Source organism: Cygnus atratus, chromosome 8 (genome assembly GCF_013377495.2).
Source record: "Cygnus atratus isolate AKBS03 ecotype Queensland, Australia chromosome 8, CAtr_DNAZoo_HiC_assembly, whole genome shotgun sequence".
NCBI classification, from domain to species: Eukaryota; Metazoa; Chordata; class Aves; order Anseriformes; family Anatidae; genus Cygnus; species Cygnus atratus.
Window position 1 is genome coordinate 18,885,576 of NC_066369.1, and position 18,528 is coordinate 18,904,103.

The 18,528-nt window shown below is 35.3% G+C and overlaps 1 protein-coding gene across 6 annotated transcripts in view; it reads right to left on the bottom strand.

Moving 5' to 3' along the window:
- Positions 1–18,528, bottom strand: part of ADGRL2 (adhesion G protein-coupled receptor L2) — a 356,834-nt gene that overhangs the window by 2,906 nt on the left and 335,400 nt on the right. For 4 of the 6 annotated variants that reach the window (XM_050712254.1, XM_035537717.2, XM_035537719.2 and 1 more), the window contains 4 exons: positions 12,474–12,565; positions 10,422–10,590; positions 6,637–6,765; positions 6,120–6,216 (listed from right to left, as the gene is read on the bottom strand). In XM_050712254.1, the coding sequence (XP_050568211.1) occupies positions 6,120–6,216; positions 6,637–6,765; positions 10,422–10,590; positions 12,474–12,565 (487 nt within the window). The remainder of the gene's footprint in view (positions 1–6,119; positions 6,217–6,636; positions 6,766–10,421; positions 10,591–12,473; positions 12,566–18,528) is intronic. The other 2 variants (XM_035537718.2, XM_035537721.2) reach the window with 1 other exon arrangement.

Below are 18,528 nucleotides of genomic sequence, written 5' to 3' on the forward strand. Positions count from 1 at the left end.
TTAATGTAGTTCAGGACAAAGTTGTACTTGGAAGTAAGACTTGAGGAAAGTAAGGTTATTGAACATTCCCAAATGTAAACAGTTGCACACCTTATAGGAAAGATGCATTTAAAAATAGTAACATGTATTTCCTGTGGGGAATAGTGGCATTTTAATTTCTTAATTTATGTCAATTCTGTGACTCTTCCACAAGGAACTGTTCACTCCATGCCCTTGCATATGTAATGCAAAGCAATTCATTTGGAAACATCTATGTTTTGAAGTACACCACCGTGATTTAGAAAAAGAAAATTAACAGAATTTGTCCTAAACAACACTAAATTAAAAAGGAATTAGATCACAGACATAACTGAAGGTAAATGTACAACATAAACCCACATAACTGGCAAGCAACTACTTTACTTAACAACATTTCTAACATTTTTCCTTTTTTTTTTTTTTTGAGATGAAGTAAAGAAAAGAATGAAAAAAATGGATAAATACAAAGAATTTATGTTAAACAAGGACAGCCATCTTTCACACTACAGGGACCAGGGCCCACAAGCACCATCCAACAACACGATAGACAGCAGGTGGAATGACTCACTTTGGACAACTCACATCATGTCTGTCTGCTCAGGCTATCTGGCCTAAGAGTAGCTGATATATAAAAGAAAGTAAAATGATTTATTGTAACATGATGAAGAATTACTGAGCTTCTCAGCAACTTAGTCAGAGCAAGGGTTCAGCAAATTAGATTACGAAGCAATAACAGCTTTTCTTTTCCCACTTAATGTAATTTTTTTGCACTAATATTCTGTCTGCCAACAATGGCCCCAGGCTTCTAAAGGTCAAAGTTTGCCTGCAGTCTGCATCAGTCACAGTGACAGCGCTGAATGAACCAGAATAGTTAATTAAGAGTTAGGCCCACAGTTACCATGGGCATGGAAGTCAAATGCAGAAATGTTAGGAATTTCTGTAAGTATGGGTCACAGAAATTAAACCAAAGAATAAATATTAGTTGTGGAATGGGAAGAGGAAATCAGCCATGGCTGATATCTCATAGCTGCTGGAGAGATGACAGATTGGGTAAGTCTGCTAGAAACATGAAAAGAAGTTAAGGGGGAAAAAAAATGAAGTCTTATGATAATTAAAGTCTTTATGTTTTTGATTTTGGCTTTTCTTTTTTTTTTTTTCTTTTTTTTTTGGAGTGGGGGCACAATAAAGAAAAGGATTTCCTATAGACACAAAGACATGTAAACTATGACAGCACAGTGCTTCCCAAGCAAAGGAAAAAAAAAAACAAAAGAAAAAAAGAAAAAAAAACTTTGAAAGAAACTAAAGAGTCTGAACCATGGAAAGTCGAATGGTTAGAGCATTCCTAGAAAATCACTTTATCTACAGATATGTCTAGAAGTAAAAAAAGAATGGAGTGACTTTACTGAAATGAGACTGACCACTGTGAGGCTGCTGCATTATATGCAAGGCTTGGAGGAGTACAAGAAAAAGTTGTTTTGGAAAAGATTATGTATTTTCCTGTGTTTTTTTTGTTTGTTTTATTTTGTTTTTCATAATTAAAGCTGCAGCTTATCCTAGAAAATTCAATCTTCTCTGGAAAATATTGTTTTCAATTAAAAAGTAATTGCATTTTCTCAAGAAAAGATTTTTGTCTTCAACTTTAGAAAATAGAGTAATAATCTCCAAATAAATTCTAAGTAATTTGCAAATCATTTTGTATTGTTGTTATTGTTAGCTCCTCTTCATGTGTATTGATTTAAACAGTGATGAGGGTTGTTTGAAAGGTCTCTTTAAGCTTTGATTAAACAATTTTGTAGTTCTGCAATTTCATATATGTTCCAAGATTTTTCTTGCAATGGATTTAGCTGCTCAGAACATATGGCATTTATAAAAGTAGACAACACATGGACCACATGCTGGCATTCATTTCCCTCATGAAAGTGATTTAATTCTATAATTTTAATTCTCTTTTCTTTTCTAAACAGATACCAAAATATATCTGATAATCCAAAATGAGTTTTCTATGATACACTGCAGAGTTAAGCATGCTAGAATATATTTAAATTCGTTTGATGAGGCAAATTTTGTTGCCCATGATCAGGTAATTCATTTGAAATCTTTCCATAGCCTGTAGCAAGATTACTGTGGGAATGTAAAAATATAAGTAAATTGTTAAGTATTTCGGCTTGACACTGCTTCGGTTTTAAACAGCAAATTATTTCAGCATTCCATAACTTCTGTTACCAATAGGGTTTGCTACAGACCTCATGTTGTTTTCCAAAAAGCAGTATGCAAGTACTTTTTGAATGTGGAAACATTTCATTTGCAAATTGTGAACCACTTGCCCGCTGAGTCTACTTCATGACCGCTAGTTATGTTTTAATTGTGCCCATTAAAAATCATGCTGAAAAAATTTACATTTGATAGGCAAAGTTAAGTTTTACTCCCATACTTGTCTCTCTGTAGGTTGCTAGAGGAAAGCATAAGGAAAGTAAGAAAACAAGAGAATGAAAATAGAAACTACAGTACAGTTAAAAAAGAAACTTGAAATAAAAACTGGAAACAAGGTTTTATGAGCTCTTTACCAAAGATTTATCGTTCCAGTTACACTAAAGTGATCTTATGACTCATCTAACAGTAACTGCTAGATATTTACTGATGAATTGCACTGTAGTTAAAAAAAAGCAACTAGATACTGTAACAACAAAACGTTAGGTAAGTGATGACACCCTTTATTCATTCAGAACTAAACTGTTCTAATTGTTAATCTCATGATTTTCCTAAAGGAAATGATCTACCATAAAGCTGCACTATACTATAGGTCTGTTTGACGCTGGATACAATTTTCTACACTGGAGTATCCAAAGGTGTCAAGATGCCTTGCACTGCTTTGGTATCTAATCTGTTCCATGAGCAGGTTTTTCTCAGCAAGCTTTCGAGTCAACCTTACATTGCATAGACATGATACCTCTAAGTGATATATATCTTGAAGATGTGCTCTCGGACCATGTGATGTCAGTCCTGTAATAGTATATTAAGATTTATGCCACCTGTGTTAAAAACATGGATAATTATTGGTAAATACTGTTATGGCAAAGGCATTACTATAATATAGTGCAGTTTTACAAGCTGACAGGCAATACTGTATTTCTCAAACTGACATAAATTCAGAATGTATAGCTAGGGTATTACAACTTGAGTTTCTATCTAGGGAAAAGAAGGGATTTGGAGCGAGCCAAGAAAAGCGGTTTTACTCAGGAAGTATAAGCACACCTGGTGAGTTAAACACAGGAGCTGAAGGGGCATTACATACAACAGTTTCAGCGAGCAATGTGTTATAGGGGTTGTTAGTGCCGTGTGGTCGAAGAAGAGGGTTTGTTAGTAGGTAATTGCCAGTCATTCCTAAAGCAAAAGAAACAGAAAAAAAGTCAGTTCTTTGATTTTATTCTGACAATTTCAATAAAGAATAATTTTTATTCATCATGAATCATGTAGAACTTGTCAAATGTAATTCAGCTGAAAATTTCTGAATGTATTTGAGCTATGTATTTAAAATGGGAATAGGAAAATATAGTTAGATTCCAGTAATTCACAGGTGCTGTCCAAATCCCCAAAGTAAACATCTGGTGAGAGTGACATTTACTAATGTATACAAAATCACTGTTACACAAGAATTAAATGTGTAGAGATCAAGGTACCACATAAAGCTATTATAACTTCTAAAATGATATTATGGAACACTTCTGCCCAGAATTGAGAGAACTGAATTTCTTGAATTTAAATGCATTGAAAAATCTCTTATGATGGATCAGAGCTGTTATTCACTTTATGACAAACACACAGAGAGTGGAAGGGAATTGCTGTTTTCAAACAGACAGTGGATGACAAACTGCAAGCATATCCTAGTATATGCAGAAGTATGCATGCTGAGGGGAAAGCAAATTTATCTGCCAGGTTTTAAAAAAAGAATTCCTTGAATGACAACTGTTCTTTAAACAAGCAGTTTACAAACAGTGCAACATGAAGCAAGATACTACAGGAATGAACAGATTTTTTAGAACACAGTTTACATGTTAGTGCAATACCATTTAAACAATTCAGAAGAATTAGAAAAAAAAATAAGCATCATTTGAAAACTAAAAAGTCTATTAGCTCTGATTTCTAGTTACCAGAAGAATAATTGTTTGGAAAATTGACACACACACACACAGGAAAAAAAAAAAAAAAAAAAAAAACATGAAAAACTGCTATTTAAAACTTACTTTAAACACTTCATTAAAGTAAAATTCTACTTCCTTTTCTATTGCATTGCACAGCAATGTATCAGGATCAGTGTATCATAGACCCAAGTACAACTAAAGAGCCAACTATATTTTTATACTGTATTTTTATTTGGCAATAGAAAAGGCAGTATATATTTCAAATATTAATGCTTTTGTACTACCATAGATACTTGGTAGTTCAAAGAAGCAGAAAATTCTAAGATTCAGAGACTTATTGCCTGATTATGCCAATGTTATTTGAAAGTTTATACCAGTGAACAACTAAGAAAGTTTTTATCATAGCTTTTTTCAGTTGTTATCTACATACTACTAGAAATACTAACTCAAATACATTTAGACTTTTTTTTTTTTGGTGTAATATGTTTAATCTTGGTTTGAATTATTACCTGTAATTTATAGTTAGAGAATTTTGTTATTCAATCCAAATATTTTGCCACCTTTAAAACCTTGAATTTTATGAAATGACACTTGCTAATAATTACTAAACTACCCTTACATGTATGTATCACTAAGATAGCAAAACTATTATAATTGAATCATGACAATATCAATTTTTTCTAGGCATGACAGAGTATCTCAGGTGACTTGAGACTGGAGTTCCAAAGCAGGGAGAAAATTCCAAGATCTGTGCTCAACTCTGAATTACCTGAGGTTGCAGCCTGAGCAGAGCATACCTTGGGAGACAGAGAAATCAAACCAGGATGAAATCCCAGACTTTTATCTGGGATTCTGGCATATCTATGGGGTTTTAATAAATGAAAAAAAAAAATGCTACTTAGGAAAAATTAGTTAATTTTGGTTTTGCCAGAGGATAATAATGATTCAGATGGGGGAGCAGTGAGACACACAAGTCTCATCCATCTTTATACACCAAACAGCAGAAGTAGGATCATGCTTTTTGAAATTTTCTCTTTTGCAAAGTACCACACTTTTTACTTCCAAAATAAATATGAGTTAAGTACAGGTCCCAACCACTGAATCTTTAAAAAAGCAAAAGGGAGGAAAATTTGCCAGCCATGGTTCATGGGAGCTTTACAGCAGCCCTGACGGTACTGAATTTTCTAGCTGAAACTTTCTGAGTTGTGCAGGAACTGGTCAGAACTACATGTTCTTCTCTTAAGGATGTGAGTGGAAGAATAAGCTGTGAGCTTAGCTTGCACAGAGCAGCCTTTCCCTCCACTACTTAGCTTAAACTGCTTTAAAAAAAAAAAAAAAAAACACAAGGAGAAGGGGAGAAAGGAAGGGACATTGTCTTGGTTAATACCCTTGTCTTCTAACTGGATATGAAAATGAAGTTACAGATTTCAAAGTCTATTTGAGATAAGAAATTTGAAGTTCTGGCTTCTCTGTGCCTGATTATGGATTCTATCCCACGTGACAGGTACGATGCTCTTTGAAATAAAAAAGATAAATGCTTTACAGACATCTTTTGCATAGAAATGATATCAATTAGATTTCACTGGGAAAATTTCTGCACCTAAAAATCATAGTCAAATACTCATTAAAATGTTACTGCACTCATATTTCTGTTTCAGATTAAACCTATAAAGGTTAGGAAGGATTTAAAATTATGATCTTGCTTTTAAGTTAAATTATTGATGAAACTTATTTAAATACACTCCCACAAATGGAGGAATTCAACTTATATAGTGGGGGCCAGCTGAGGGAAAATGGTTTTAAAATGTGCTGGTGGATGACTTTAAAACTTTGTTTTCAGAGAACATTTGTTCCAGATTTTTTTTCAACACATTCTTTTCAATTCTTCTGTGTTAAATTAAATGATATAAAATCTGTATAAAATTTAAGTCTTCTAGAACTGAAATGTTCCCAGTGACTGACCTTGATTAAGCGTTGAAGTGCTGTTGATGTCACCTGAGATAAAAGAAGATTCAGATTGTTTTCTCACAGTGTCATTCCACATCCTCCTTATACGACTCTGTTAGCATAAAGCAATGAGACAGAAGCATGGTAAGTCACAGAAAGATTTTTTCTGACTTATGTGCTATTATGTAGAGTATTTGTATTTCTTTTGGCCTAAAGTAAGCCATTCTAGCACAGAGCGAAATTCCATCTTTTGTTATTAAGAGTCTAATTTATTAAATTTAATTTAGATGAAACATGATGGTACAAAGTTTCCACTAAACCAGCCCCTAATTACAAGAAAAAATAAGGTGTTTGCTTTAGACCAAACCAAAAGGAAATCTTTAAAAAGAAATCAATTCAAGTATATACAAGTATGTATTTGCCATCTAAATGACATTAATGAGAAGACAATTAGTACTTCTGATTGCAACACATCTCAGTAGGCTTTTTATAAATAAGGTTAATTAAAAATTGCTGTCAAAATCTTTGTTACCTGAGTGCCGGAGGAATATCGAGCACTAGTTCTTGTCGTTGATGCCTTCACTGAACTGTGAGGACTCTCAGTTGGTAGTCCACCACAGCAGTAGGAATGTCGGAAGCATTTCCCATATTCCTTACGTACCTAAGAGGACGTAAAAACACAGCGCAAAAAATAGTATCAGATATCTCCACTGGCAAAAAGACATGAATCTTGCATTGAAAATACTCAACTGTTTTTCAAGCAAATGGGTAATTCTTGTCTATTGAAATGCTGGCCATTAACAAAATCAGATATTCTACCTTACTCAGTGGCAGCCAGCCAGGATTTTTGAACAGATTATTTCCAAAGTACACATGTACTTCATTCAGATGTGTTTGAATAATTGTTACTGAGTTGTTATGGGATTATTTTTGTCTTCATATTGTAGATTAATATAGTTAAGTTTACCTGAACTGAATGTTGGATGAAAACAGTCCTTTTTCTATTAGCTTTTGGTACATAAACCATAGAAAGCTCATCTTCCCATCCTAGCATGCAAGAAGGGCTGAGGTAATTAATCTTTGTGTTTCTTGACACTATCCATTTAAGTTATCCTTTCCATAAAAGGGTGTTGAAGTGATCGGACTCTAAATTGCAAGGACTATATAAACAAGTTTTCATATAAAGTTAGGTCAGGTAACTCAAACAGTTACTAGTTCATTGGTCACACCTGCTTCAGGTTTACGCGAGGCTCACAACCACCACTGCCCCCTCCCACCACAGAGCCAGCTGCAGTCATGGGGGCACCAGCAGGGGCTCTAAGCCAGAATTTGAAACACAAAGGCTGAGAACTGAAGCATCTTTCGCTTTTAGGACCAAAAAATAAAATCCTTGTCTTTGCTGACCCTAGAAGTCTGAACACACTTGATGAGTGTGTTCAAACAAGACTTTTCTTGATAGAGTAACAGAACTGGTGGTTTTCTTTGTTTCTTTGATTGTGTTTTTGTATTTGACCTGCATTCATTCACCTTCTGTTTCCAATGAACTACTGGAAACTTTTGTTTTGTAATTTATATATATTAACGTTGTCATAGAAGTAATCAGGATATACAAGTGCACACACATCTTGGCAACATTACAGCATCAGTGAAAGAAAACATTGGATAAAACTTGTAAAGATGCCTAAGTCTAAATTCATAAATCTTCCACCAGATACTTGGTAATCCAAGAGTTTCATCTATATTAATGAGACTCCTAAGTTTCTCTGAGAATTGAGGTTTCAGCTAATCTGTAAATTCTGCTTGGCCTACAAAATATATGGGACAGAAAATAAAGTTATGTGTATGTAAAACCAAAAAAGGGGAGAGGGGAAAATGCAAAAAATTATGTAGATTTGTCTATGCCATGTGCTTTTTTCAGTATTTCAAGAACTTTGATCATGGAATACATAATGTGATATTTCTACAAGCTACAACAAGGCTGAGGAAACTTTGAATGGTTAGTGCCTTAATTTCAATCTAGGGATAACAACTCAATTTTCTTAAGTATATTTTACATATTTTAAGTGAACCGCTACCTACATCAGCACAAAACACACATTTACAAAAATGAAAACAGAAATGCGTGGACATAGAATTATAATCTTTAACTTTGTATTCTGAAAAATGTAAGTTTATATATATCATCACTAGAGGGTATAACACCTAAGAAAATACATTCCTGAACATTAATGGATATTAAATGCTTCAAAACACTATATAGTAGAGACAATAGCAATCAAAACTATATTTTCACCCAAATACCACCCTCCAGGGCTGGTTTTGCCTAATGCCTATATTGCTGTGAACGTACATTATCTGTCAGTACTGTGCATTCCTCTGTCATTATTTCTAAATTATAGCTTGTTGGAAACTGATGGAAGCAACAGCACTATCATACTGTCAGAACTGGAAACATAATAGTTTTCACTTTCACAATTCTATTTCTCTGTTCAATTTAGTGACCAACTAGTAATAAAAGAATAAAAAGACTACATTAGCTATGCAGACAGAGGATAGGATGATATCCAGTCAAAGGCATCAAAACTTAAAAATCTTAAATGGCATCTTTAACATTCTTTCAGGTATAAATCTTATTGTTCCAGGTTATGCTTTTTCACACTTGACTGGTATTTTACTATTGCTTTTTGCTGACTCCACTTAATATAAAAACAATGCACAGCTGTAAAAAGAAATAAAAAATGAATCTGTTTTTGATTTTCAAGTCCAATACAAGTGGTAAAAAGGGAAACATTATGTGAAACCCTAATCTAGAAATTATTTGCATTTTGAAAATGTTTTCATTTTCTTCCCTCTCTTCTTTTCTTAATCTCCTCTCTAAGTGTGATTTTGTTCTCTCAGAATGAGAGCAGTGCCATGTTCATCTGGATAAAATCCTTTCTGTCTCACAGATCTTTCCCTAAAACATGTCTGAAAGCCATTATCTACAACAAATCTAGAGACACTGATACTCTTAGAGCTGGTATAGTTTAGAACACGCAAGAATGTGATTTTGCCCTTACACAGCAATGCTTTATGCAATGATCTCAAACCACTTTATAAATATCAGTTAATTATGTCTCTGGTGAGCTAATTATAATGGGAGTTAATAACTGCTAGGTCTCCTGCCTAAAACTGGTAAAAATGTTTAGAACCTAAATATTGCAAATTGGGTATTTCCAAATGAAGGATTTATTGCATTTTGTCCTATGCTATGTGGTTTGTGATTTTTTTGACGTTTACCCTTCCCCTCTCCTCTCAACTCATTATTTTCATTTGCCATGCCTTCTATGAGCAGTTTTCTTTCATCCTTCACTGAAGCATCTCTAAGGCATCCATAGAAACATTCTCCATTCTCAGTCTGGGGAAGAAAAGGGGAGCAGAAAACCCCAAGAGAATCCCACCTAGCTGCACCCTTCACTTCCTTCTCTCCTGTCTGTTCCTCTCTCCCCTGTAAGCTTTCTGTCTCCACAGCAGATATGCTCTGTATGGACCCCACTGTTCCCACTGGGAAAAAGGGAGCAGAACTAATTCAGCACATCCCTTCATCAGGGAAGGAGCTTGCCACGAGATTCCAGTTTTTCCAGTTAAGAACACTTAGCTGTTGGATTGCTGGGGGAGGCAAACACTTGAAAAGAAGTAGTTATGCTGGCGTATTTAGAAAATTGTCCCCGTTAGCAGTTGTCTACTGTTAATGACTACTTTTTTCTTAGGTGTGTTGAAGTTCACAATGAAATTAGTTTTTAGATCTCTCTTAATTTTGTAATGAACAAGCACTCATAGCATAATCCCTGCCTATCACCAGTAGCTTTATGTGGCAGCTTAATGGGATCTCAAGAGAGGTCTTCTGCCTTGATCTGAGAGAGTGTTTCCTGGCTGAGATGGGCTCATATCGTAAATGATTCTTTGTTTTCAGTGCTGCAGGCAGGATTTGTTTCATGAACACATAAAGGACTTTTGGCTATAAATTCAAAATCATACATACCACATTACCAATGTTAAACATTTTCTATAATAATTTTGTTCCCAAAGCCTCAAGACTTTTCAAGCCTGGGTTGGAAACGCTGCATCCATTTTTAATCCAATCTAGGCCACAGAGCAGCTAAACAACTCTCAGAAGCACAAAGAGCAAGACTTGGGTTTGAATCCTAGTACCTTCCTCAAACTACTTCAAAATACTCCTCTTTTTGAAACCTTATATATTTTTCTCTATTTTTAAAGGAAAATATGTGGTCTTATTAAGGAGTTAGGTAGCACACATTCATGTTTTCAGTAACTTACTTTCTTCTGAAGGGCACAGTGAAAGATGAAAATAAACATTCCTTGGAAAGCATTAAATACTGTGAAGAGATACGTCATCACAACTGTCCCCTCGTTGATAAACAGCAGGCCAAATGACCACGTTAGGCCAAGAAGACACAGGAGAGCAAATGCACCCAGGACCCAGGATCTGTAAAAGAAAATTAATTTTACTATCATTACTTATAAGATTGCATGTTGCCAAATCCAATATTAACATTTCAGTTCCTGCAGTTGACTTTTACTAGGTTCATATTCAAATGTAAAAATTCCTTGGGTTTAACCTTTCATCTATTAAAGAAAGAACAATTCCATTTGGTACTTTTAGTCTCCAGTGGAAACCGCAAGAGTAGATATGACCTTTTTCTTTTTCAAGAACTGCATAGGATGTCAAAAATATTTTGAAATGCAGAAGTATAGTGCAAACCCCAGCTACGCCATTGTCTTATCTGCTTTTACAAAAGAGATTGATAAATCTGGCTTAGCCACTAATCACACCATACATTTTAAACAGTGGTGCTGCCATATGACGCCAAATAATGTAACACAAGTGCACAAAGGTTAAACAGCAGATTAAAAGCCTAGAGCCCAAATCTTTAATGCTCTGATAAACTCGGCTAAACTGAAGCTAGATGATCTAACTTCCACATGAAGAAACCCTGCTGAAATGTGGCAAAAATATGGATATTGCTTTATAGAATAGTCTAAAAAAGATTCCATCATGAATAGGTTAAGGAAAAGGAACTGTAGAGAACGGCACAGAATGGAAGGGAAAGGGAATTTAGTCAGTGAATTCCACATCTAACTAATGATCTTACTTGATAAATGGCTTATTATCTTCATAGCTAGAAAGCATTATAAGCAGAAAAGAGAAACAAAATTATTAGACAGAATTGAAACAGAAATTAATAAGAGCATTTTTAAATGTCTATAAAAATTAGTCAAAATTAGAAAATTCAAAATGCAGAGGCAAGCAATTTAAAATTATAAAGGCATATAATAGTTAAAAAATCTTTAGCAAATCAGGTATCTCAGAATTAGTTAATTAAAATTAAGGGCAATCCACAATATTGACCGAGTTTGTAAAGTTAAAAATCATGCCAGAAATTTGTTAATGTAGGGTTCTGTCTTACCCAGGTAAGTCCGTATTATAGTAGCCATCACAAACACGGTAATTACTGGTGTGGATGAGAAGACAGAAAGAGGAAAAGGAAGAAAAGAGAGAGATGCTAAAGATTAGCTCTCTCTCTCATCATGCAACATGCAATGAAGCTGATACTGACCTATCCGTAACATCTAGTTCACAATGTTAGCCTTACTGTAAATTTCCCTTTGCCATTTTCAACATTCAAAGCAAATCTCTAAGACTCTTTTGCATCCAACCCTTAGTGTTATAAAGTTGCACCATCCCTTCAGTGTTGATAACAAAAACCTTCGGTACAACGTAAAGCTATACAGGATACACTAAAAGACTATCTAAAGAATCAAGAGCTGACAAAGCCTTGCTAATTATATAAAACTTGTATTACTCTGCAAAAGGGATACTACAGTACAGCACCAAGATAAAGTAAACATTTGTTAAATTAGCATGAAAACAGCAGATAATCTTCAAGTTAACAATAATAATAGAGTCAATTCTCTTGGGAGAACAGGATTACGAGAAGAAACTGCTCAGAATCCCTAAATCAAAAAGTCATTTAACAAAACAAACTTAATATAATCATATCAGTCATGCAAACAGGAACATCATTTTTGAAGTGCATTTTAAATGCAAATGAAATTACTACAGTTCTGTGGCATTTCCGTGAAACAGTTTCTTGGCACTAGTTCCAGGCTGAAATTATCTAATTTTGACCAGTGTTTGTGACATTACAGCAACAATGTGACGAAAGCAGGATTGGTTCTGTTTGCTTCTAATTGACATCTGCAGTTGCTGGGAGACAATGGCATGTGCTCCTAATGGAGAGTAGCTTTCAATCAGTTCAGCAATCAGAAAATAATCATAGTTCTCATACTTGAACACAAAGCACTTACTTAATGTTTTCCAACCTGCTAGAGTCTGGTTTCAAAGTGTTTGAGTGCTTCACCATTTTGCACAATGTGATCACCAGGAAGATAAGATTCAGCTGTCAAAACAGATAAGAATGAAATTAAACTACTTCGAGTAATAGGTTGAATAATAATGATGTTAAAAACTAAACAAAACCCCACTGTTTATTTTCAAATATGTAGAGAAACTGGGTAACTTTATCAGACAGTCTATAAAAGGTGATTGCAAATACAGATGTGGGGCAAAAATGTTTTAAGTCATTGTTTCACTTGATTTTGCCAAACTGACCCCAGCATCATGAACCAGCCATATTCAGCTCATGTCCGACACTAGTCGGAGTCCGTCTAGCTCTGTCTTCCAGCATGCTGTGTTCACTCCCTGTTCACCTCTGCCTTTTAATTCTGGCCCTGTTCTCCACCTCACTGACTTCCTCCGAGGACTACAGTTACCCTTTACTGTACTATACTAGTTGCCTTTTCACCATCCCATTCTGCTCATGGAAGATTTTTCATCTTTGCTTGCTTCTCCCTTTCTTTTTTTTTATATCCTTTTCTTCTCACAAATCCCACTCGCTCTTGAAAATAGCTAAAATATAATTGAAGAAAGAGAAAAAGTAAGAGAAAAAGAAAAAGAAACGTAAAGATGTAGCAAATGCATCAAACTTAACAGTGCCAGAGACATATCCCATGTGCGCGCCCTCCTACTGTCCTCTCTCCTTCTGTAGTCTGGATTCTGTTGAAGTGCGACTGCATGCCACTTGAAGGAAAGGACTATCCTGTCTTATTCTTGTTGTGTCATTCATATAGGGAAGATAGTGAAGGTAATTTTTTTATAGCTCCTATTGTAAAATGGCATCACAGGTATCAAAGCCACTAGGTGCCTTTCTACTATCAATATCAAAGCATGTGAAGAACACAGGTAAGCCAAATAAAAGGATGCCTGCACAATATGGATTGAACAGTTGAACACAGTTAATTTGAATAGAGTACGTACTATCCTATATCATGCACACAATTCAAATAAAATCACGTTTGAGAACAGTAAGAGCTATGCCCCTTCATGAAGAAAAAAATACATCCCTATCTACTAGTACAACAGTCCACTACAAATAACTAAACCAATTCACTAACAGAAGATGGAAGAATATGCTTGGACATCCTTATAACATGCATACTAGAAACGGACTATAACCCCATTCCTATAATCTTTCCTATACATCTTCAAATGGTCAATGATGGGAATCATCAAACCCAGTCCCCTATTTTGGGTAGTCTTTGATTTGAGAAAGCATCAAACTCCTCACAGTGTCTGTAATACTGGGGATATCATTTCATACCAGAAGTATTCCTACAGCTGTGCCACAATGGTCAGAAATGTAACTGAATTCCTAGTAAAAAGAAGATCTTAACAGTATTTACTGTATATACTTAGAAGTATTTTGAAGACTCTGAGCACAGTCTGTTTAATAAAACCATATATTATAGAAATAAGTCCTAATGCTATGGGCAACCAAGTTATTGCTATTGCTGTAGTCTCAAAATCAGGATGGACGCTGTGTGCCAGTTTAGAACAGTATTTACAGCACAGCTACTTGCCTAAGAAGCTACCCTGGAGTATCCTGAATTGTAGCAGCAACATCATTCTTGGATCAGAAACTCATTGGCATGGCCTAACCCGTAAATGGCTGCCTAATGAAATGAGAAGTTTATATCCTCTGATTCTGTGTAGGAGTGAAGTGACACATAAAAAAACAAAAGCTTGTATTTAGATACTAAGGTTCCTCCAGTTACATATAAGCAGGCATGGCCCTACCCCAGAGCCTAAACCAAGCTCCAGCACATTAAAAAGTTTTTACGTAGCTTCTCAGCTCTGTCTGTATATATGTCCTTGCTGGACTAGAAAATAACTTTACATAACAGTTGCTTACTATACATTTTAATTATAACTGAGGAAACAGAGCACCAAAAACAGCTGACAGAAAATGAAACTGCTGTATCACAGTAGCTGAAGAAGCCCTCCTATGGAAAAAAAAAATAAAAAATTGTACTTTGAAGACAAAGTAACTATGACAACAGGGCGTATGATACTTGTTTCTCCATCACTGTGAAATATTGCTTGGTTTTCAGTTTCAGCAGTCAAAGACCATTGTTTGCCACTTGTTCAGATACGCAGGCATCCCTTTGCACATTGTGTCATTACCAATAGCCTATTCTGCCTGCTTACAAAAACTGTAACCAAACCTTTCTATAAATGCAGTCACTTTTGGCTCCCTCACTGCTCTTCATCTAGAAATTGATTGTTTTGGAGGAACTCTAAAGACTTTTGGGCATCCTGCCATTTTATGACACCAGACACTAAGCAGTGAGAGAAGGGAATTTGTTGGAGAGTAATGACTTGTAGAAGGAACAGCTAAATCACTTTTCTTGGTGAGAAATACGTGGGGGAAGAAGTCTGTACAAGAAGGAAACAAACTTAGTGCTTTCACATTCATTTATACTAATTTTGTATATGGAAAGCTTTTTCGGCCCTGAGCAAACTGGTCTAAGCTCAGAGTTCAGACTGTTTTGAGCAGGAGGCTGGACAACAGATCACCTGAAGTCCCTTCCAACCTGAATTATATCATGACTGATGATTGAACTGTTAGTAATCTAAGCAAATAAATTCACAGATACTTCCCCAGCTTGGCAGATGGGCCTCCATAAGCCACCTTTCTTTAAGAAGAATGTTCACTACAGACATGCAGTACTCTGGAGTAACATAAAGCCCCACATGAACAGCAAGGTGGACTTTCGAAAGCAAACTTGGGCCTATGACATTGATGACTTCCTCAAACTTCTTATAACGCAATGGGCTACTGATGGGTAGGCCTCATCCTGACGACTGGGTTGCATTTATACCTGATGAACCAAAATATGTACCTCAACAATACTGCCCTCCTTCAACAACAACAAAAAAATATAAACACCTTGTATACACACACACACTGACAGTGAACACATCTCTGTGTACGCAGCCATGGAGAACTGCACCCTTTGTAGTCTGTAAAATCTCTTTCTCTTTCACACTGCACTTCTGAAAATCAGACAATCCGTCTCTATAAGTCTGAAAATAACAATTTAAAAGTCTGGTCAGGAATCAGGATAGGATTTGAGAATTTTGCTGTGATTCTGAAGTGACAAAACACATGGCTACAGTAGGTGGAGCTATAATGTGCGATCACCTTAAAACACTGGCAAAATATTTGTACAATAGTATTTCATGGATGTTTATGTTAGTTTTTTGCTGTAATTTCTGAAATATATAACCACTATGAGAAACAGGATACTGGATTACATAGACAACTAGTTTAATCTTTACACTGATTCTGGAAATGTACGTAAAGTACAAAAAAAAAAAAGTAGAATACCTCTTAAAGTACCCATTCCTGTCTATCTCTTAATATGACTACTATAATTGGATAGAATTGAGCAAAATGAAGACAAATAAATACATATTAAATAAAGTTAAAATATCACTACTTTAAAATATTAACATTGTATAATTTTTATGGTAATAATCAAATGGAACACCTTGGAAGATCGTATTTCTTTCAGATCCAACACAAACAATGCCAGTTCTGGTTTGGAAATCAGAAGGTACTCGATATGATAGATTATATAGGTAGGGATTATGTCTTTTTGTCACCCGAAACCTATATAATTTTAAGAGACTGAATGTCTCCAAGTCAAATTACCTTTTAAAAAAAGTGGATGTAATAACCTGCACAGAAGACTAATAGATTGGAATTAGTTACAGGTACAATGAATTAGGAGCCAAAGAAAGCTAGATTTTGCAAAAATTATGATAAATTTTCCCTTGTGAGCAACAGATAAATACCATTTATCAAGTGTCTACTGTAAAAAAAAATATTATTTATATACATAAGCTTCCATTCATCTTATTCAGCTTATATACATAAGCTTCCATCCATTTCTTGGATATGAATGAACACGGATCTACATATAAGTCAAAATACTCAGGCTTTTCTCACCACAAATTACAGGAGCGCACTGTTTGTTTTATAGCCATCAGCCTGCTCAATTGAATCACGTCCGCCTGAGCTTAGCAGCTTAAAATTCATTCCACACAGCCTGCAGTGCTGACATGGATATGATAAGACAGAAGAACAGAAACACCACTCTGAAGTAACCTAGCTGAACTGCACATGTTCTGACCCTTTTTGAACTCCCCGGAGCTTTTGTTACCTGGCAAATGCAGCTCTAAAACTGTTCTTGTATCTCCAGATCTTTGCTCTTAGCCATGCAGAAGCCTATTTCTCTCTGGGACTGGCAGTGAGAGAGGTGCTCTCTGAAGAAGGCTTCTAAATGAGTGTGCAAGCTGAACTCTTACTGAACTGAATTAATTATTAAAGATGCAGATGGAGCTGTCCAAATGATAAGAACAGCTCCTGACGTGTCATGATCCAAGCTTTCATTAAACCATTTCAGGCATACTAATGGTTTCCCACCGCTCATTACTTACATGCTCTTTTCTCATAGATATAATAACCCTGGTGCCCAAAGGCATGGCAGGCTATGGAAATAGTGAAGTTGGAAGTTCCTCAGAAGATGTACTGAGGAACTTTATACTTCCCCTCCCTTACTTCCCCATCCTTTTGCACAAACACATATACATATAGAAGTGCAACTGCTTATAAGCTCAGAGAAAATTTTGTAAATTAAAGTAGTAATCAACATTGTCAAGAAATTGTTTTAACATGTTAAAAAAGCTTACCAAAGTGAATTTCTTACACACTACTCAGGATGCTACTGTACAAATATGGCTCTTCTTTGGTTACACTGCCCACAACATACTATTTTTCAGCCATTACACTTCTCACACTTCCTCCAGTCTCTCTTGCTTTCTCAGTTGGGACGATTAGAGGGCAAAGCAATTGCTAGAGAAGAATTACTCCCAGGAACTGTGCTGTGATTGCTACCTGCTGTTTCATATTTCTGAAGTTGGGAATACTGCTCCCAAAGGCCTTTTGCGTCTCAGCCTAAATGATTTGCTGGAGGATAATAATGTCATGGCCAGTAAATAATAGTGAACTATGTCTGTACATGGTCAATATGATTAAATGTCCTTCACCTCTATTCTCACTCTGACCTGGTTATGAGGAAGTGAAAAAGCTGTCAGCAATGCCCGAAGCTTCCCACACGAAATGTTATTTTAAAGCAAGACTGAAATAGAGGTGACTTAGCAAAATACTTGCAGTAACAATAAAATAAAAAGCTAGACACAGAAAGTGAAATTATCACCACACAATCAGACTGGAGGTAACTGAACTGCTGTGACATGAAACTTTGAACAATTTTCTAGTAATCATTACAACTGGAAGGAACAACTTTGTATTGAAAAATATCACCTCTAATTGAAAATACAAAGGATCTCTTTCATAACTGTAGGTTTAATTTAAAAGTCGCTATTATCCTGATACTTGATTTAATTTAAATGCTTTTAGAATAAACTCCGCAAAATTGTAATGGTCTAAACAAAAATCTTGTAAAGATTTCAATGTTTCTAATTCAATTTATATATACAGATCTAAACCTATTTCTTTGAAAATATGCCAATGAACTAAAACAACAACTATGCTGAACAGTTGTATTTTCTTAAGGGGCTACTCAAGAGTTAAAACAGTTTTTGATGTAAACAGTGAGTGACACTGACCTAAATACACGTAAGCTTATTTCAATATTGAAGAGGGAATAAAGAACAATACCGAGAGGGAATAAAGAACTTATGAAAGATTGGCTGGGTACATTTTTAATTGAAATTTCCAAAATAAAAGTCCCAGTTTATCCTTACATGCAGAAGTAACCTATAAGCTAAAAACAATAAAAATAAAAATCAAATAGTATGTCTGGCATACAGATCTATAACAGTCAGAAATTTCAAAATTCTGCCTGATGAATGCCCTTCGGGGAGAAAAAGTAGTAACTTCTGTTACTTTTCACAACTCCACTACTGTATAAAGGCAGAGGTACAGGCAACTAT